Here is a 21,441-nt window from a genome sequence, read left to right as displayed (position 1 = left end):
ATGTGTTCACTGATCAGCGGTCAGTGTGAAGAACAAGTGTCCGTCTCGCCACCAGAGCTCGCATGTGAGCCACTGGCACACACACACACACACACACACACACACACACACACACACACACAGAGGGAGGGAGAGAGAGAGAGAGAGAGAGAGAGAGTAGGGGTTGACCAAAAAAAGGAAAAGAAGAAAAATAAAAACTTCCCGTTTGCGAATCAAGCAGCTCGTGAGAAAGTTTATAAAACAGCAGAACGAGAGATCTGACCGATACCCTCCTCCACACACACACACACACACACACACACACACACACACACACACACACACTCTAAACTCCTCCCCCTCGTTTCATCCCCAATCACATCCTCAGTGCTACAGGGACTCTCCTCTGATTGGCCCAGCCGGCTGTCACTCACGCCGGGAGGAGGCGGGACCCGGACGGGGGGCTGACCTGGAGTCTGATCCAGTCGCTTTTACGCACAGACCGGACAGTCCGCTTTCCACGCACGGATAACAGGAGCGGGAGCGTTACTGTGGATAGAGAGAGAGAGAGAGAGAGAGAGAGAGAGAGAGGAGGAACATTAGGAAGAAGGAGAAAGTGAGAGGACAACAGGCAGAAACAGACGCGAGGAAGTGTTTTCCCAACTGGAAAGAGCCAGAAAAAGAAGAAAAGTGAGTGTGTGTGAAAGGGAGAGACAGAAGGAGAGAGAGTGAGAGAGTGAGTGTGCGTGCGCCTTCGCCTCTCTCCACTTCTTCACCTCCTCCTCCTCCTCCTCTTCCTCCATGTCGCTCCCCGGCTCCCCTCCGCTCCTCTCGCCGGGCTCGGGCGCCCCAACTTCGGCCGCGCTCTACCGCTCGGCCCCGGACGCGCTCCACACCTCCGTCGCCTCCACCGGCACCTCCAGCCCGGCGCACACCAACTCCCACTCTCACCCCCACTCGCTGTCCCCGCGGCTCACCAGCAGCATGCTCAGCGCTTTCCTGCCCGGTTTGGGCAACGGCGGCTCCGCCCCGCTGGTGTCCGGCGGCGGCGGCGCTCTGGGACCTCTCGGCGGGCTCGGCTCGCTGAGCACCGCCGGCCTGACCCCCGGTTCCCCCGGCTTAGCGCAGACCTCCTCCAGCCCGGGTCTTTGCAGCGAGTGCAAGCTGGTGGAGGTGCACGGCGTGAAGGTGGCCAGCTTCAGCGTGGACGGCCAGGAGCTCATCTGCCTGCCGCAGGTGTTCGACCTCTTCCTGAAGCACCTGGTGGGCGGGCTGCACACCGTCTACACCAAGCTGAAGAGGCTGGACATCTCGCCGGTGGTGTGCACCGTGGAGCAGGTGCGCGTCCTGCGGGGGCTCGGCGCCATCCAGCCCGGCGTGAACCGCTGCAAGCTCATCTCCAGGAAGGACTTCGAGACGCTGTACCAGGACTGCACCAGCGCCAGGTCGGTCAACACTTTAAATACTTGTTTTTGTAAAGATTTCAACCTTAAAAAAAAGTCTTTAAAAACAGTCCGGAACCTGGACTGAGGGAGTCCGCTCTGCTGTGACTATCTCAATAACTTTCAGGTGCGTTTGTAGAGATAAAAGTGACTTTAGTGGGCTGCTGTCGAAGCTTCTTCTCCTTATTCTTTCTTTAATATCTGCTGGAGGCTCCGGAGACCTTCAGGTGTTGTTTGGGACACTCAGCAGCAACTGATACTGTTTGTTTTCCTCAACATGTTTGGTGAAAATGTTTCTGAATCCGGTCACATTTTCTTTAATACCACAACAGAATCAGACTGTGATCATAAAGAGAATTTAATCTCCTTTACATATTCACTCTTATTGCTCATTTGGGTGCTTTTTATTTGATATTTCTGAGATTTTCCTCAGTTTGGCTGCTAACTTATTGCATTGTGTTAGTTTTTCACCCTCCAAGACTTCTTTTTTTAAGAAAAAGGCAGTTTTTAGAGGATATTTATATGACTTTATGATATTTAGATATTCATTACAGACTCACTGACTGGTTTGCATAATGCTTTTATTCTTGAAATTGACTTCCTGTTCAGTTATCAGTGCTGTTCTGCTTAGGTGTTGAAAATGATGCTTTTACTGTATCGACTTTGTAGCCTGATGGACGTGTGTGTATTTATGTGTGTGCGTGTATTTATATGTGTGTGTGTGTGTGTGTGTGTGTGGCTGGACACATGTTTCACTAGTTTGATGTTTTTAGTGAAATACTGACAGCAAACAAACACAAAGCAAACAACCTTCTGTTGACTTTAGTTATGGAAAAAGCTCCTCATCCTCATAATCCATTACTTTATATCTCACCATTCAGTGTGTGTGTGTGTGTGTGTGTGTGTGTGTTTAGTGTTGTGTGTGTGTGTGTGTGTGTGTGTGTGTGTGTGTGTGTGAGAGAGAGAAAGAGCTTTTCTGTGTTTTTTTATTGGAGAAATGCAGCTTTTTAATGTGTGTTTGTGTGTAAACAGACACTTTAATGCCCGTTTATAATGTGTGTGTGTGTGTGTGTGTGTGTGTGTGTGTGCGCGCGCAGACCTGCTGTACGTCTACCTGTCACCTGCTTCGAACCTTTCAAATTATAAGTCCCAAAGTGACGTCCACCATTTTGAAACTAGCTTTAAAAGCACAAACGAAGGCTGAAGCACTTGTGATTATTTATTTATTTATTTTTTTTATTTATGGTTTATTTGATGTGGGACAGATACAGTAAACGTACACAGGCTGAACACACTGCTTCTAGATGAAAAAGCTCATGTTTTGTTATCTGTGCAGCACAAATTCAAACTGAAATTTAGTTTTGTTGACGACTTTAGCATCATAAAGTACTACAATCGGATGGAATTAAAACCTTGGATGTCCCGAAACTCCTCTGAAAAATAAACACTCTCTCAGTTTGAATGTTCCAGATGTTGTGTGACGGCCCGAGTGAACCTTTTTGTTGTTGTTTGAGTATACGGAAGGTCTTTTTAAAGCTCCTCCAGAAACCAGAGAACATACTTTTTGTTTGTACCTGCACCAGCATGCAGTCAGTCACAGTGGATGTCAGAGTAAGATCGTTTGTTTGGGATGAGGGTCAGTTTGTTTACGTCGGTCCTCCTGTAAGCTTCATTATTGTTGTGCCGTTAAAGGAAAAACATGATTTTCACTCATTGTTTTGCGTCGATTTCTATGATGTTTCCCACCGTTCTTCACTGTCGTTGAATTCCAGGAGCATTAGGATGTTTTTAAAAAGCGTCTTTTAAAGATCAGGAACCCACAGATGCACGCTGGGGGTTTAAAAGTAAAACCGAAAGCTTGAAGCTGCAACGCAAACAGAGGAATACAAATGAGTCACTTCACGAGAGAGAGGGAGAGATGGAGGTAGTGATACAGCGTCAGGTGAAAGACAGGTGTGCGGCGTATTTCTGAAAACAACAGGATTGCTTGTTATTGTGATTTGGTCGCTTATTGACACGATCAGCACTCGGTGGAGCAGCAGCAGAGTCTGTTAACTCACTTTAAAACCCTCTGACTTCCACTTCTCACGGTTATCATTATCGCCGATGTCCGTCTTCGTTAAACATCCATAAATCTGCATAGAAATCACAGGGAAAAGTGTGTTATAGCTGCAGAACTTGCTTTAGAACCGTCGTGTTTTTAAGTTTCCTTCCGTATAAAAGTAATCCAGTGGTTAGTTGTCTGTATGTTTATGAGTACACTGCAAACGGGACATGTTAATGGATAATTCGGCGTACTTTTAATAGTGTTAATTTGTTGAAATATGAACATACAGGCCAAAAAGTTGGGCTGACAAGTTGTAGCTGAAACCACAGAGCAAAGACGCTTGTTCTAGCTGCAGAACTTGCTTGAGAATCGTCATGTTTTTAGGTTTTCGTCTGTATAAAAGTAATTTGTTGATAGTTGTCTGTATGTTTATGAGTACACTGCAAACAGGAAGCTAATTCGGCGTACTTTCAATGGGGCTAATGATGAAATGTAAACATACAAGTCAAGTGCAGCTCACTCAATCCCTGACAACTTTATTACCTGTTAACATACTTCCAGAAACTTGGAAAAGAACACGGAGGTTAGTCTCAACAGACCTTTTTCACAGTAGCCATTTGGATATGAAACAGTAGGGTAAACACAGGTGTTTCATTGTACACCCTGACTCCGAAGTGTCATTGGTAACACCTGTGTTTACCCTACTGTTTCATATCAATATGGCTGCTGTGAAAAAGGTACGTTTGGTCCAAGAACATTCTGAGAGATGTTTGTTGCAGCTTTTATCCTCCGAAAGAACATCAACAAAACCAGACAGGAGGAGGAGAAACATGTTCATGGAAGTGCTCCGACTTATTTCTGGAAACTCCTTGACAAGTCGGGGAATGCCGGGAACGCCGTCTGCGTCTCCGGTTATTTTTTTTGTGTCGCCCTGAAAGACGGAGGCGATAGATAGACGGACGGTCGGTCTTAAGGTGGAGGGTTGTTTGGGATCGGCTAATTATTGACGGTGTATCGTGTTGCCGTGGAGTCACCAGATTGTTGGAGAGTGACCTCTAGCTGACCACACACACACACACACACACACACACACACACACACACACACACACACACACACAGGAGTCTATAGTTTATTAAGCTTGAAACATTCAACCCTCTCCCTGTTTTTAAAGAGCGGAGTCCTTTTTCCTTCTCTGTTTGTCTTCTGCTATTTTTGACTCTTTCTATCACTCTCTCTCTCTCTCTCTCTCTCTCTCTCTCTCCCCCCCCTTATCTGTTTCTTTTCCATAAACACACTTCATCAGAGGTGTATTTCTGTCTCTGGCTAATTGTCTCCTCTTATTTTTTTATCCCCCTCCCGTCTTTCACCTCTTTTCCTCTGTCTCCTCGTCTCAATCACCCCGTCTCCTCTCACACTCGCACACAGCGGTACATGTCAGGGGCAATAATGGATCATGTGAATGCGCATGAAACAACACGGCTGGAGAGCTATTGTTGTTGAACGCACAGCGAACACACACTCCTCTCTCTCTCCAATCATATTGACATTCCTCTAATGCCTCTCTCTCTCTCTCACCCTCTCACTCTTGATGTTACTCTCTGGGAAAAGAAAGGAAAAATTAAATGCACCAAAAAAAAGGGGGGGAGAGAAAGCTCCCACTGGGCTTCTGCATACTTCTCGGTAACCATTAAAAAAAAAAAGGAATCAACAACCACTTACATCCATTTCTAATCCGGTTTCAGTCGATATTTCTGTAAATGTTAACGTATATTCTGTTTTTGTTGTGCTCTTGATGTTGTTTTCTGTTTCTAATATAGCATCTGCTCTTTCCATTTCACACAAAAACAACAAAAATGAGTAATAACACGCGTCGTACGGAGTGAAACCGAGTTCCCACACATCCTGCTAAAGCTGGAAAATTAAATATGAGTTATTTAAAGAAGATGACATCAACTGTGTGACTTGCAGGCTTTTAAAATATTCCCCCACCGATTTGGTGTTCAGACCCAGATCTCAAGTGGGTTTTTTATTTATTTATTTATTTATTTATTTTCAGCGTGTTTGTCAAGCTTCTAACTCGCTTCTTAATTCATGTAGAAAGAATAAAGAGCGACTTCTACAGATGTGGTCTGTGGTGAGTTTACAACTCGTTCGTCCCGCATCATTTGGAAGAAATGATACGTGACGAACGTTGATTGTGCGAAATTGAAGGGGAGAAATAAAATAAAGTGCTTCTTTTATGTCAGAGTTCCCTTTTTACCCTCTGTAGCTCTCCGAAGCCCATTGAAGCCCATTTTCATGTGAAGACGTACATTTATTAGCAAACATCACCCAAAAAGCAGTAAATAGGGTGTTTGTTGGGGACTATTTTCAGTGGCGGATTAATCCACATTTGGTGCTTTAATGCTGTGTTTCTTAAACTTCTTACACCACCTGAAAACTTACTTGTTCCTTTATTGATCCCCTGTAGGAGAAACTCAGGTATGGCACAGCCGCGCAGGGGAAATGTAGTGCAAAGAGCATAAAAAGGGTAAAAATCACAATAAAATGAAAATAAAATAATGTAGAATATAAAGAATATATACAATAAAGTGTCTTATATCACATTTTATCTCAACTAATCCTGGATGTATGCGTGCGTTCATGAACGTGACTGTAGCAGGAAACAAATATTACTTTGCATTTAAGCAATTTTATAGTGTTTTAATAATAAACTTGTACTGTAGCTCCTAAAGGCTGTACTTTAGTTTGAGAGTCAGTGCTTTAGTGAGTGTTTGGGGCAACAGGACGATGAATGTGGGTCCATATAAACATATATACATCCATACTGTGTGTGTGTGTGTGTGTGTTCACCAGGTGTTTTAATCATCCTGGTCAGAATAATTGAGATTCACGATATTATCGCGACAATAATTAAAAAATATATACTTGAAATTCTTAAAATGCCACATAAACGTCAGATAGGACACTTTAATCTTCCTGTTTAACCTTTTTGTGCAGCCGAGCCTTCAGTGATTGTGACAGGCTTCAGATTTTGGAATTACTGGAAAGATGTGACTACTTGTTTGCGCTCGATAAAATAAATTCACTACGATAAACTTCGATCTGAGTGCGTTTTATTGCGATAATATCGTCTCATATGTGTCACCCAGTGCAACAGTGATGTGTTTTTGGACAATAATGGAACTCTGTGGCTCAGAGGAAGGAGGTATAACAGACTTTGGATTCACTAAAATACTTGTTATAGGATCAGTTCATTGTTGGTTTTGGTCTTTTTATGGGATTTGTTGACAGAAACCGTTCGTTCCCTTCACTTCGTCTGACTGTGAATGGAGCGAAAAGTGTTTGTGGGGGATGACTACGGCATTCACGGTGTTGAACTTGGTTGAACAAATGAACAGTGATGGATGTAGTTGTGGTTAAAATAAGAGAGTTCACTTTCTCACCTCCGCACACACTCGACTGCGCTGATGGAGACGTGGTTTCAGACGATTCAATAAGCTTTTAACCCTTTTGAACTCAACAGAAATGGTCCGCCAGAGCCTACGTTGGTATTTTTTATGCTTATTGTGACGTCTTTTCTTGGATTATCTTGAAATAATTAGCATGCCTACAATCTGCCTGGTCTAAACTAAAAGGTTACATACGTCAAGAAACTATAATAACTGAAAAAAAGTGTTGAAATTGAGTCATAAATTGAAGAAATACATTTACAAATATCACATTTTATTGAATAAAAACAGTGTTTCAGACGATATCTGAATCTAGGAACATGAACAACAAATGTATAAACACTCCATAAGTTAGTTGAACTATGGACATATATTAGTTTTTGACATTTTACTGATTATTTTGTAGCTGTTCGTCTCTTTCTGCACCAACCAGCTGACGTTTTACACGAAACGCAAAGTAACGACTGCTGCTGTAAAAAGGATGAACGCTCCAGCTCTGTGGTTTTTACTGTAGATTGATTTAAACAGCAAATAAAATGTCTGTTTTTTTTAGATGGTTAAACATCTCCTTTCTCATCCTGCAGACTCTTATTTTGTAGGATCTTTTGAAAAGGTGGATGAATTTCTCACATTTCAGGTCGTTTATTCGGATAAACACGATTTCCTTTTTACTTAAAAACACTGCAGATGATTCTTATCAAACCGTGGAGGATTCTGCTTTCTTGGTTTAGTGTGTGTGTGTGTGTGTGCCTGTGTGTGTGTGTGTGTGTGGGGGGGGAATCGATAGTGAGTGACAGGAGGGAGGGTTGCTGATGTCGGAGTGTTATTCTAGGCTCTCCTTATCACGACAGGCTGTTAGAGCCCACACACACACACACACATACCGATGATGGAGGTCGTATTGTTTGCAACACAGGGGGAGCAAAGTCGTTTTGTTTTTTTTGTGAAGCATTGCGGCTTCACACACACACACACACACACACACACACACACTCGCAGAGTAACGTCCGCACACACTCAGCGTGAACTCCTTTTCATCAATTTGGTGTTTTTCATTCTTTTGCATGGGGCATTAAGTTCTTTTAATGGAGCACAGTGGTTTGTAAAACACACCAACACGGTCAGTTGTTTTGCCTCCTGGCTGAGGTATGTCTGATTGTGTTTGTGTGTGTGTGTGTGTGTGTGTGAGTGAGAGAGAGATTGTCTAGCAGGCACAAACAGAGCTATCAGTTGTCACACTGGGTCAGGTTACATCTTGTGTGTGTGTGTGTGTGTGTGTGTGTGTGTGTGTTAGAGAGTCTGCGGTAGTGTTCATATTCGCCTGTGTGTGTCTGTGCTGATATTTGTGTGTATTGTTTCTGTTAGTGTTTGTTGTTGCTGGTTTCCGTGTGTGTGTGTGTGTGTGTGTGTGTGTGTGCGTGCGTGTGTGTGTCTGGTTTCAGCTCCGCTTTGTGCTGCTGGTTAATTGATAAAGGTTAAAGCGTTGGCCGGCGGGGGAGCTGAGGTCACCTCGCTGCTGCGGTGCGACTGTTTTGCGATGACGAATCAGACGGCGTCTAAAACACAGTCTGTCATTGATCAGTGACGTAATGATGAGTCAGAAACGCTCTCCCTGATTGGTTGATATTGATTATATATATTAATATATAAGTTATATAAGTCGGTATTTCTGGGTTTATAAATTGTGTGTAACATTCAGGAGGTTCTGTTGTCAGAAATATATGATTATTGTTTTTATCTGCTGTGTTTCTACGGTAGCCCAGAAGAGAAGAGGCTGAGCTGTATTCAGTTAGACGCCACTTAATCCTCCACATTAGACCCTTCTGAGCATGAAGGAGAATCTACGTTGGCAACAAACTTCCCCAAATTACAAACACAGAATATCTGGTTCTTTATTAACGACTGACTGTGATTATAACTCTGATAATGTTCAATGACAATAACCAACGAGGCCCGGTGCTTCTGTATCTCTGAGGTAAAGGGAGCACGTTTCTCTCGTCCTTGTGTACAAGCTTTTTGTTTTATTACGTCTTCCATCCGGCGATTTTGGTGACCGTGAGCTTGTGTGTCTCATGGGGGGAAGAGGTGGCGGTTTCATGCTTCACTTACCAACCAACCAACCAACCAGGCAGCAACCAGTGAGAGACACAGAGGAAAGATGCTCTCTCTCTCTCTCTCTCTCTCTCTTTCTCTCTCTCTGTTTTCATCCGGGGGAGAGAAAAAAAAAGAGAGCGAGGGGGAGAGAGATGTGAAGATCAAAGCAAGAAATATGACCCTCTGTCACCACGGAAAAGAACTGATCCTCTCCCCCTGTGTGTGTGTGTGTGTGTGTGTGTGTGTGTGTGTGTGTGTGTGTGTGTGTGTGTGTGTGTGTGTGTTACAGTGTGTTACAGTGTGTGTGTGAGGGTGCGGACTGAACAAAACAGCAAGAGGGGAGAGGCAGGTCAATGTGTGTGTGTGTGTGTGTTGGGAAATAGATAATGTTTCACAAAGGCTGTTTCAGTCTCCAACTTTTTCAGAATCTCCAGAAAGGAGGGTTGTTGGGCGAGAGACATTGACAGTGACAGAGAGAGAGAGGGGTTGAAGAAAGGAAGTGTGAGTCTTAAAGTATAAAATATGTCAATTTTTGGAAAAACAGCTAAATCTTCTTACTATTTTTTTTTTTTTTTTTGTTTAAATCTGCAAATAATAAAAAGAGTTCACTGCAGCCAACATCTGGCCAGCAGTGGCACCGACTGTGTGCTTCCTCTGCCAGAATTAAGTTGTTCCCATTTACATATTTCTTCGTTTCTGTCGTCGGACGACACAGAGACTCGCTCGCAGCTCGTAAACAGCTCACTGAACATGTTCATTAAGCGCAGAGTAACTCCGGTAGAGCTGAAACTGTCCACAAGATTAACAGAAGAGTGACTGGAAACTGTTTAAAATAGTCGTTTTAAGTCACTTTTCAAGCAAAAACAAGCCAAACTTATGCTTGTTTACAGCTTTTCTTCATCTTATGTGATAGTAAACTAAATATCTTCCAATCTTTAGGACTTTTGTTTTAATAGATCAAATAGTTAATCGAGAAACTAAACTCCTAAACGTCTGCTGCTGCTCTGAGAACTCGATCATATCTCAGTTTTTTATGAACATGAGGTTGGCAGTGGACTGTGTAATTGACTGTATTGATATTTAAATAAAGAGCTCACAGAGAGAATGTCTCCATAAGTGAATGTTTTCAGCTGCTGTCTCACTAATAATAGTTGTGTGCTACTTTTATTTATATGGAATATATAGGTAGGAGCCTGTTGCACGTGTGTACTGAAAATAGTGGAAATCCCTACATTTCTTATTGCTTATTCGAGGGGATTTTCTACAATTTTAGGGGAAAAAAACATTAAATAAATGATGATAAGAGAAGATGTGATAAGAAATTGGCCAAATCTCAGAAACTACAAGGAGAACAATCACGTATTTGGTCTCTATGAACTGATAATATGGAGAAAATCAAAGATATTTACACATATGCAGCGTAAAACTGTACATAAATTATGATTTTTGACCTTTAAATAACAGCAATTTTACTTATGTGATATAAAAAGATCAAAGTAGTACCGTTAGCAGCTTGTCCAAAAATAGTTAGTTATAACTCGGGCATTTTTTACCTTACCAAAATTATTATTTCAACGTTTAATCACGAGGGTCCATACATCATACGTGCACAGTTTCGTGCAGATCGGACTCACCGCCTATGAGGAGTTTTAAAAAGTAGGTTTTTGCGATTTGGCGGGAAACAGTTTAAGGCAAAAATGGGCGTGGCCTATATCACTGGACGCAGCTCGATTCAGGGAACGCGTGGATGTAAGAGATTTGAATGTGCGATGTGCTATGCGAGAGTTACGGTCCAAAAAATGCATTCATGTTGATTTATAGCACCACCTGCTGGTGTTTATCCACTCTGCAGCTCTTATTTTGAAAATTCCTTCATTGTTTTGCTTAAAAATAAAAGATGCCCTTTTTTTATATGTAGCTGAGTTCGTGTGGACGTACCTGACGTGACAGAGGGATGGATGGATGGATGGATGGATGGAGGTGAGGAAGAGGAGGGAGGGAGGTGAGAAAGAGGAGGGAGGTGAGGAAGAGGAGGGAGGGAGGTGAGGAAGAGGAGGGTGTTGTCTGCAACAAGATTATTTGATGCCGTGAACACACACACTTAAACACACACAGTCTCTTCGGTGCACTTAGCAGATTGGTTTAGAAATCGCATTAGGGAGTGTCACAACAGCTTTTCCTCCCGTTCACCAGGTAATCTCTCCATCCATCCCTCCCTCCCTTCCTCCCTCTGTCATATCTCCACTCCTCCTTTCACCTCCTTTTCTTCTCTTATATCTCTTCCTCCCCTCGGAGTTTAATCTCCTTCCTCCCCTGATTTCCCCTCCGAGCGCCTCTCTTTGCTTTCTTTTCTTTTTCACCTCCTCTTTATTTCATCACTTCCTCCCCTCGTCCTTTACCTTTACTCGTCTTCTCCTCTCATGTTTGATCTGCTCCTCTATATCCTCCTCTTCCTCCTCTTTTTACTCCCTTTCTCTTTCCTCTTTTTATCCATTTGTCCTCTTCTCCCCTTTTTCCTTCTTCCTTCATCTCTTCATCCTTCTCCTCCTTTCTTGTCCTTTCTGCTCCTCATCCTTTCCTCTTTCTTTCCTCTTGTATCTTCCTCCTTTTCATCATCTCCTCATTTTTTCTTCCTCCTCCATACCTTGGCCTCCTCCTCCTTCTCACATCCTTCTTTTACTCAATTTCTTGTCATTTAACCCTCCATCTCTCCTTTTTCCTGCTTCTTCTCCTCCTTTCTTCCTTACTTTTCCATATTTTGTTCCATCTGTTCATCCTCTCCTCTCATCTTCCACTTTCATTCTCTCCATTCCTCCTCTTCCTCCTACTTCTTTGCTTATCTTTATCTCCTCCTCTCCACTTTTTTCCTTCATCCCTTCATCTCTGCTCTTTCTCCTCATACACCAGCCTCCTCTTCCATATTTTGGTCCACTCCTCTCGTTCTCGCCTCCTCCTCCCTCTTTTCCTCATCCTCCTTTTATTCAATCTTGTCATTCTCACCTTTTTCCTGCTCCTTCTCCTCCTATCATTCCTCCTTTTCCATATTAAATTCCATCTGTTTATCACCTTCTTTCCTCTCCTTACTTGTCATCTCCTCTCCCCCTTTCTCTCCTCTCTCCTCCTTCACCAGACTCCGTTTTTTCTTGTTTTCCTTGTCCTCCTTTCTTCCTCTCTTCCATATTTTGGTCCACTCCTCTCCTTGTTTCCTCTCTTGTCCTCGCCTCCTCCTCCTCCTCCTCCTCCCTCTTTCCCGTCCCTCACATCCTTCTTTTATTCAATCTTCTTGTCATTTACCCCTCCCTCTCTCCTCCCTCCCTCCCTCCCTCCCTCTCTCTCTCTCGCTCTCTCTCCTTCTTCTTCCACCTGGTCTTATCTCTCTATTTATTGTGACAGCTTGTCAAAGTGTGTGTGTGTGTGTGTGTGTGTGTGTGTGTGTGTGTGTGTGTGTGTCAGAGACGAAAAAAGGAAGAAGGGGGGAAAAAAAAAAGAGCAACCGACAGATTTACAGTTTAGAGCGAGCGGCATCCACAAAACTGCAATATCAAAGAGAGGGAGAGGAGGAGGAGGAGGTCAGAGGCGAAGGAGGAGATGAAAGGAGAACAGAGAGGAGGAGCAGAGAGAGGGTAAAGAGAGGGCAGCCGGGGGGGATGACAGGTGATGTGTGTGTTTGCTTGTGTGTGTGTGTGTGTGTGTGTGTGTGTGTGTGTGTGTTTTCCTACAGACAACATGTTATTAATAAAAACAGGAAGGAAACATTTTTTAATTATCCATTTTTAAAATGCCAAGACGTACAGAAGAGTGAGTGTGTGTGTGTGTGTGTGTGTGTGTGTGTGTGTGTGTGTGTGTGTTTTTATTAGTAATAATTATAGCTGAAATCAATTAAAAAACATGACAAGAGCATACATGCATATTTGTGTGTGTGTGTGTCGCCCACCAGTGTCCTCGTCATACAGAAACTTTATTAGACAGCGTGTTATTAACAAAAACTTTAACTTGGTGTAATTTGTAATTAGCAGTGAAAACATGTCAGGAGCATGTGAGAGTGTGTTTTCTTTAAAAACTTAAAACTCATTTCTTTTCCTATTATTTCACATATTTCCCTCATTTCTTTTTTTTGTGGTTGTTTTTATGGATTTGTGTGGCTTATGTATGTGTGTGTGTGTGTGTGTGTGTGCGCGCGCTCGTCACACCACCACCCTGCGCGTCAAACCTCCTTCCCCCAGACAGCGTGTTATTAATGAAAACGTATAATAATCCATTTAAAAACATGTCATCATGATTAGAATAATAACAGTGGTTAAACTGACTGAGACGTTTATGGAGGGAGAAGTTCTCATCATTGTACCGGCGTGGGAGTGTGTGTGTGTGTCTGTGTGTGTGTCTGTGTGTGTGTCTGTGTGTGAGCAAAACAAACATGTTAGCGCTTCAGTCAACTTCCCCAAAAAACTCGTGTTTTTGTTTCTTTCTATTGTTTACATACAAAAAAGATTCTGGACAAGAAAAATGGAAGAAGGAAAAAAAAAAAAAACGACGCTCACAAAATAAAGTCAGGAATATGACAACTTAATCATCAAAGTTTATGTATTTATATATTTATTTTCTCTTCATGAAGACTTTACCTGAAGTTTTAATGTGGCGGAGGGTCGGTTGATTTTAAAGAAGTGGAAGAAAACTTTTAAAATGTGCACAATAGGCTGATATCTCATTGCTTACTTCTTTAATGCAGGACAGTTATAACTCCTAAAGTACTTAAAGAAGCCTCTTAAGTCTGTATGATTGTTAAAACAATTAATAAAAACATAATATAGACACAGAATTTAATGAACAATGTCATGAAAAACTCGTCTCTGATCAATAAATGTGTCCAAATTGCTCGTTTTACACAAACTTTGTGCTGTTATTGTGTTTGATATTTAGAGTTTCACTTGTTCTTAACTGTTTTATTGTCATGTATTTAATATAATGTGAAATATCGGCAGTTTAGTCGGTGATAGAAAAGGGGAAAAGGGTTGGGAACCGTTGTGCCAGAGTGTAGCTTTTAACTTTTGTTGTCAAGCTAAATGATTTGTATGCAGAATATTGGAAATGTGGCGACTCTTTTTCTGAGTTATTTCCTACAAAAAACATCTGAAAGATAAGATCTGTGGGAGGTTTCAGGTTTGACACAGCAGTGCAGGGAAATAAAGTCCAAAAATAGTGTGAAAAATACAATAAAGAATAATAAAATACAAGCAGATAAGATATAATAGAAACTATAATGAAAATATAAACATTCTATGCAGTATATTTGACCTTTTGACCCTCCATTGAATCACTCACTGATTGCTTTATAAAATCAATACATGGTAATAATGACGATGTGATTGAAGCACAGTTTGTTTAAGTAGAGTAGCTTTAGCAGATTACCTGTGTTATAATCTTTATTACCATCTGTAACATTTTAACCTCGACAGCAACAAACCTGAAACTTTATTGAAGCTACTGTGTGTCAGTAAGTTACAGTGTTTAATGCTCAAACTGGGTTCAGGTACGTTTTTGTTTTGTTGTGTAAAGTCGCTGTTTGCCGCTATTTTTAGTCATTTTATTTTACTAATTTAATGTTCTGCCTCTGAAGGACGAGCGAGAGGAACAACGGCTGTAGAGTCGGAGCTAACTGCGGAGAATTTAAGGGGTTTTATTGACGACAGGAAATACAGTTTACGAGGTGATTCTCAGAGGCTCCGAACAAGACTGGAGGAAGATGAGGACACGGCAGGGACAGGAGGAAGGTCTGTGGGGGAGGCGGGGGAGCTACAGCGAGTAGAGCCAGAAGAAGTTCACCTGTAACTCTGGAAACAGACTAATGAAGACTTTTAAAGGTTTATTCAGTTTTTTAACGGGTTTGAACGAAGTTGGTGAAAGAGTTAAATAAGTGTTTTTATATATTTACTTTATTGAGATTTTGTGAGTTTATTTTGTTCGCTGAATCTACTGGAGGCGGTTGTTGGTTGATCCAACTTAACTTCATTGAAGTTTAGGAGATCTGAGTGGAAAATGGGCGTATTTTGCTGAACTATTTAACTGTGTTTCTTTTAGCGTGCAAAAGAGCCTAAAACCTGAACATCTTTCCTTCTGTGCCTCTAATGCCTCTAATTTAACGGACGCTCTGAAAACAATTGAGTGCAGCTTTAAAACAACTCACCAGCACCTGCATATTAGCATATAATCCACTTCTTTTTTAACCACTAAAACACACGTCTTGTTTGTTTCCTCCAGTTTGCAGCTTCAGCAGCAGCGGGGGGGGAGACTGACTCCCCCAACCCTCCCTCTCTCCCTCCCTCCCTCCCTCCCTCCCTCCCCAAACTCATGTGAATATCTGAAAACATTGTTTTTGCCGCTATGAGCTCGTCACTCAGTCTAGCAGCATCGTACACTTGTGTGTAAATGCGTTTGCATGTTAAGTCGTGTTATACGCGATAGCCCTGGTAGCATGCTTGTGCGCGAGTGTGTGTGTGTGTGTGTGTGTGTGTGTGTGTGTGTGTGTGTGTGTGTGTGTGTGTGCAGGCAGACATGCTGTCGTTTTGATAGCTTGTCATGGAAGCGATCCGCTCCACTGTAATTTTCTACTCAAAGGAAACAATGCAACAATACATGCTTTGCTGTCAAACGGGTGTGTGTGTGTGTGTGTGTGTGTGTGTGTGTGTGTGTGTGTGTGTGTGTGTGTGTGTTCATGCTCTCGTCACTGTAACTGTTGAATCGGTCTTAGTTTGCACAACATCTTTTTGTCTTTCGCTTCCTTTTCTCCCACTTTTTCTATTTCTGATTCTTTCTTTTTTCCCGTGTTATCTCTTTCTTTCCCTCCCATCCTTGTATCTATTTTCTCTCTCTCTCTTTTCACCTCCCGCTCCTTCTTTTTTTTTTATCCTCTCTGTGTTTGACATATTGGTGTCACCAATAAATCATTGTATGCACTCCACCTTTAAAAAGAGAGAGGGACAGGTAGAGGGAAAAAAAAAGACTATTGTATTGTTTGGCATCTCATCAAAGTCACAAGGTTTTCCTGAAAAAGAACGATGGAGGATTTTAAAGATTCTCTGCATGTGAAGTGTTTTTGTTTTCAAACTTTTATTTGTTGGTGTTCGTTCAATCAGAAGATCCTTAATCTCAGTCAAATGAGAAGTTCCTCGTCAATAAGCAGGTAATTGTTTTTAACACATCTCACAGAGGTGTGCAATAGAAAAATAGCCAATTTTAAGACGTTGAAGGAGAAAAAAAGGCTTTAAAGTTTAACAATCTGCAGAAAAAACCTACAAGAATATAGATTATTATAAGATTATTACAGGTATGCTGTTAAATTTAAGGTTTTAAGGTTTAAACTCTGTCCCCTCGTTGCCAAATACAGAATATAAAACACAAAATATTTACTAACTGCAGGTGAACACGCTATTCACAGCCAGCAGGATTATATTAAAGTGAAATTAAACCGCAGCTCAAGCCAGTAAAATCACATACTGCAACCTGACATAAAAGCAGAGTCAAAAACCAATAAAACCCACCGACTGTAACATGAAAGCAGAGTGAAACATAGAGCGGTCACACATAACGACTCAACTCACTGTTCATTCATTAACTGAGGGGGTTTTAATTACGATGGCGAGCCGGTTTGTGTAACGCCGGTTTACTGAATATGTGTTTCTGGCCGTTAACTGGTCAACTATTTCCTGCTTTCACAAGACTATTTTTATGCTTTCTTATACTTGTGTTTATATATATATGTTCAGTTTCATGAATTCTTTCAGATAAGAGGTTTTTGCTCACCAGTAGCAGTTAAGATGGCAAGGTTCAAAGCTAATCCAAGGAGAAAAAAAACTGGAACTTTAATCATTTAAATTTAGTCAGAAACAGTTGTGAATTTCAAATAATGAAAAGCTTTTTTTAAAAAAAACAAAAGTTACCTGTATCATTCATTTTCAGAGCAGTTAGCAGTTAAGCTAACAGACGTAGCGTTAATGCGTAATTGATTCAAATAAATCTGTTTTTAAGGCATTTACCGTAAAACTTCTAATAAAAGCCCGGGCGTTTATTTGCTTAAATCACTGAACTCCTCCTGCCTTTATTTGGGACAGGCCTCTATTTGGGACAGGCCTCTATTTGGGACAGCCTTTATTTGGGACAGGCCTTTAATTCCTTTAGCACAAAATAAACTAAACTAAACTCGGACTGCTGCTTCTCTTGAGATTTTGTTCAGCAAATTTGACAACTAACATGATGATTATGATGCTTCAGAGGTTTTTTTCCGTCTCTCTTGTTTACCGTGTTAGCGGTAATTCAGAACGAATTAACGTTAAACTTTGTTGTTGATCGTTTTCGTAAAATATAGTGAACGAATTGTGGAGACTCTATAACTGATCTAATGACGTTCATTATGTACATACTGACAGAAGTTTAAACATTTATATTTGTGTAGGAGATTGAAACGACTTAAAACTCGCTCAAGCGTTTAAGAGGTTTTTATACATCGAGTTAATTTCTATATAAAATCCAGACCAGGCCTCTATTGGAGACCTGCGTTTATTTGTCAAAACGTGTAGCCACACCAGGCTTTTAAAGGAGACCTGCGTCTATTAGGGACCCTGCTTTTATTGGGAGTTTTACGGTATACAAGTCTAGATTAATACAATCTTTAAATGTATAAAAGTTTGTAAGTCTTTAGCAATTAAAATACGACGTGTAGTTTCCCAACAGATAGCAGAAAAAGCTAGCAGGCTCAAAACTGCTCCCCAACAATTTATTGTCACAAGTACTGGAATGAATCCAAATTCATTCAATTACACTAAACCCTCTAAACGTGTCTTTTAATCTTAATCTCAATCACGTTTTTTATAAAATCTTAAACACATTCGACACACCAGCTTCCTGGCAGTTAGCCGTTAAGCTAGGAGTAGTTAGCCTATACAAACTGACACAAGTCGTTGATCTCAAAGGCTGAAAGTAATAAAAAAACAATTTATTTTAAATGAAAACCAAAAATCAAATGTATAAAATCTTTAACTCGTTGGACACAGCAGTTAAGCAGCAGCAGATTAATTTAAACTAGCGGGGCTCTGCGCTAATCTGAGCCCGCATTAATCATTGATTCGGTGTCTGCCTGTAATTGATATGTAAATAGCGTGTTTAACCTCCATTTACATGTGTGTTTGTGTGCGGCGGCGGCGAAGGCGAAGGCCGAGACTCACACAGACGAGAGAGTGAGAGAGAGAGAGTGTGTGTTTGTGAGAAAGACAGAGCGAGTGTGGGAGTGCAAGAGGCATGTTGAAGGAGGGGGGTCGCTTCCAAGTTACAAAAGAAGTTAATTAAAAATGAAAAAAGGGAACGAAGGGAGGAGGAGGAGGAGGAGAGGGAAGACGGGAGTGGACGGAAGCAGTCAGGGGTGGACAGAGGGGGAGAGAGAGGGAGGAAAACAGGAAAAAAAAAAAAAAGGAGAGAGGGAGGGAAGCAGTGTTTTATTGAAAACGGGTGGACAAACAGTGTGTAATTGGCTGGGGCCGCAGGGGCTAAAGGAGAGGTTCAAAGAGAGGAGAGGAGAGAGAGAGAGAGAGAGAGAGAGAGGGAGAGAGAGAGAGAGAGAGCAAATTAACAGATAGTGGAGGGAAGATGAAGGGGGGAGGAAGGGAAAGAGATGACATGAGAGAGAGAGAGAGAGAGAGAGAGAAAGTGTTGACTCAGAGAAAGACAACATCAGTGGATAAAGGAGAGAGAGCGAGCGGCCAAAAGTATGTGGACACCTGAGCGTCACGCCGACCGTGGACTTCACTCTTCACGCTCCACCAGGTGTTTTTGGGAAGATTTGCCGCCACACGAGCATTTACCTGCGTTACAAAATGATCCAGGAAAGGTTCGAATAATTGAGCCGTTAAATTTAATAATAAAATACTTAAGTTTAATCGGTTTTCTGCAACATAATTCGCCTTCCAAAACTATTACAAGTGTAACTCTGTGGTTCCCAACCTTTTTCTTTAAAGGTAAAATGACTAATATTTTATGGATGTTTTAATATTATATTCAATGCATAAGAATAAAGGTACAATTAACACAATAACTGCAGGAAGTTTGTGAAAAAAACAAGCAATTTTGCTGAATTTTGAGCCGATTATTTCCTGTGAAACACCTGAAGATGACAGAATTTATACTATAACTGCAACAAAAAGGCAAAAATCTGACATTTAAGTGTGCAGGATGAATAGAAAAATAATTTAATTGCGACCAAAAACAAAATAAATACATTAAATTCAAAGTCTGGGTGTCTGTTTTCTAACAAAACTCACATCTCACTCTCTCTCACACACACACACACACTGTGGTTGTTGCTTACATAGACGCTCTTTCTGTCCTGTAAACTGCAATAAACCCAAACACACACACAGACACACCGTAAATCTCGCCATAATACGCCCTCTGAGTGTACGGTGTGTGTGTGTGTGAGCCTGTGTGTGTGTGTGTGTGTGTGTGTGTGTGTGTGTTTTATAGGTGTTGTAAATTTGGCTGCCGGCGTTGTTTTTATCAGCATATTCGCAAGCTGTTTAGCCAACGGTGCAGATGTCACTGTTACGACCACACACACACACACACACACCAAGCAATACACACATAAAAGAAACATGTACACACACACACACACACACACACAGCATTTGACACTGTTTATACAGTATGGTATGTGTGTATAATCCTATCTAAATTCACCTGAAAGTGTGTGTGTGTGTCACATGTGCAAGCCGACCCACCATTTGCATCTGCCTGCGTTCTTCTTCGTATTTTTTAAATGTGTGCGTGCATGCAAGTGTGTGTGAAGGTCAACCCAAGTGTGTGTGTGTGTGTGTGTGTTTTTTTGAGTGTGTGTGTGTGTGTGTGAGTGTTATTTGATTAATGCTGAGAACCGTGGAGTGTTTAGAAAGAGGTCGCGACCTTTCAGCTTCCATTCAATCAGACAGAGAGAGAGAGAGAGAGAGAATACCTCTATCCTCTCTCTCTTCGGGCTTTTTTTCTTGCCCCTTGAGAATCTGATAAGCCTTAGTCAGCACACACACACATATATACACACACACACACACACACACACACACACACACACAAATGCTAATAAAGCGAGCTCCTTATTTACCTGTGGTGCAGCGACTACACTCGCGCTATGTGGCCAAAAGTATGTGGACGCTCCTGTAAAAGTCTGTTAGTTCGAATGAGGAGAAACGTTTGAGCATCCAGATTCACAGACGGACCTAAAATGACGTGTTTACGTCGACCTGACGGGCGCCGAGCATGATGATGCATCTTAATGATGTATGTAGTCCAATGCTGCTGTCTTATTTGAGCTGGTTTTAGTCTTTTCATTTGTGTGTGTGTGTGTGTGTGTGTGTGTGTGTGTGTGTGTGTGTGTGTGTGTGTGTGTGTGGTGTTTGTCAGTTTGATTTGTAACTCCTGTCTTGGCAACCTTAAATAAAGGTGCAGAATTTAAGAAAGGAGATTCAACTAAATAACTGCAACTAACAGTTATTATATATTAAAAATTCCAGCGCACACAAGTGCGGGACTCCCGTTTTGTAACAGAGTTTGTCGAGTTATTACATGAAGCGGTGGTATTGCACATTTTGTTGTTAGCGACAACAGTTACGTTAACCGCTGCCGGTGTAGGTACCAAATGTGCTGGGCACGCCAGATCGACAGCAAAGTAGACCATACAGTCGTTTATACGGTTACTATTATTTCTATGGTTGCAGTTTACAGCTTGGATACATTGTAGCAAAAAAGACTCAAGATTCAGTTGTTTCTGTGGTTACAGTTTTGTTACATTATAGCAAAATAGACACTTGATACAGTCGTTTCTATGGTTACTATTTATTTCTATGGTTGCAGTTTACAGTTTTTTTACATTGTAGCAAAATAAACTTGATACAGTCGTTTCTATTGTTACAGTTTTGATACAGCGTAACATCGACCCTTGTTACAGTCGTTCTTACGGTTACAGTTTCGGGGCTGTACAGTCCGACATACCACAGACAGCGCGGTTGCTTAGCTAATAGCGAATTGTTACAAACAAGCTAAAACAAAAGCGGCCCCCTATGTGCCACGAATCCCAACATTCGGCAAATTCTTGTAAACGTAATATTTTTTAAACTTAACTCCATATTTTGATTTGTTTACATTTCAGATTTGTTTCCGGTGAGATATTATTTAGCGTTGATGGTGACTTTCCTGTTGTAAACCTTTACTGTAGCTGCTCTAGAAACAATATATATACAATATAAATCAATCCTAACGCTGCTATCTTAAATTATTTATGCATTTTGCAAACATTTCTTGTCAAGGTTTGGATTTTACGGGCCCTGAATGCAACATTATGTCTCCTTTTGCCAGACACATGCCTGTTTAAGTGATAAACTGCACTCCT

The 21,441-nt window shown here is 41.5% G+C and overlaps 1 protein-coding gene across 1 annotated transcript in view; it reads left to right on the top strand.

The window, feature by feature from the left end:
* The first annotated feature begins 464 nt into the window (after positions 1-464).
* dachb (dachshund b) overlaps positions 465-21,441 on the top strand; it is a 93,511-nt gene continuing 72,534 nt past the window's right edge. Inside the window, exon 1 of the mRNA XM_051400243.1 lies at positions 465-1,424. Coding sequence (XP_051256203.1) covers positions 781-1,424 — 644 coding nt within the window. The 5' untranslated portion in view covers positions 465-780. The remainder of the gene's footprint in view (positions 1,425-21,441) is intronic.

The sequence above is a fragment of the Dicentrarchus labrax genome, unplaced genomic scaffold (assembly GCF_905237075.1).
Source record: "Dicentrarchus labrax unplaced genomic scaffold, dlabrax2021, whole genome shotgun sequence".
Lineage (NCBI taxonomy): Eukaryota > Metazoa > Chordata > Actinopteri > Moronidae > Dicentrarchus > Dicentrarchus labrax.
The sequence above is the reverse complement of the archived record's forward strand: the minus strand, read 5'-3'. Positions and strand labels throughout refer to the sequence as shown.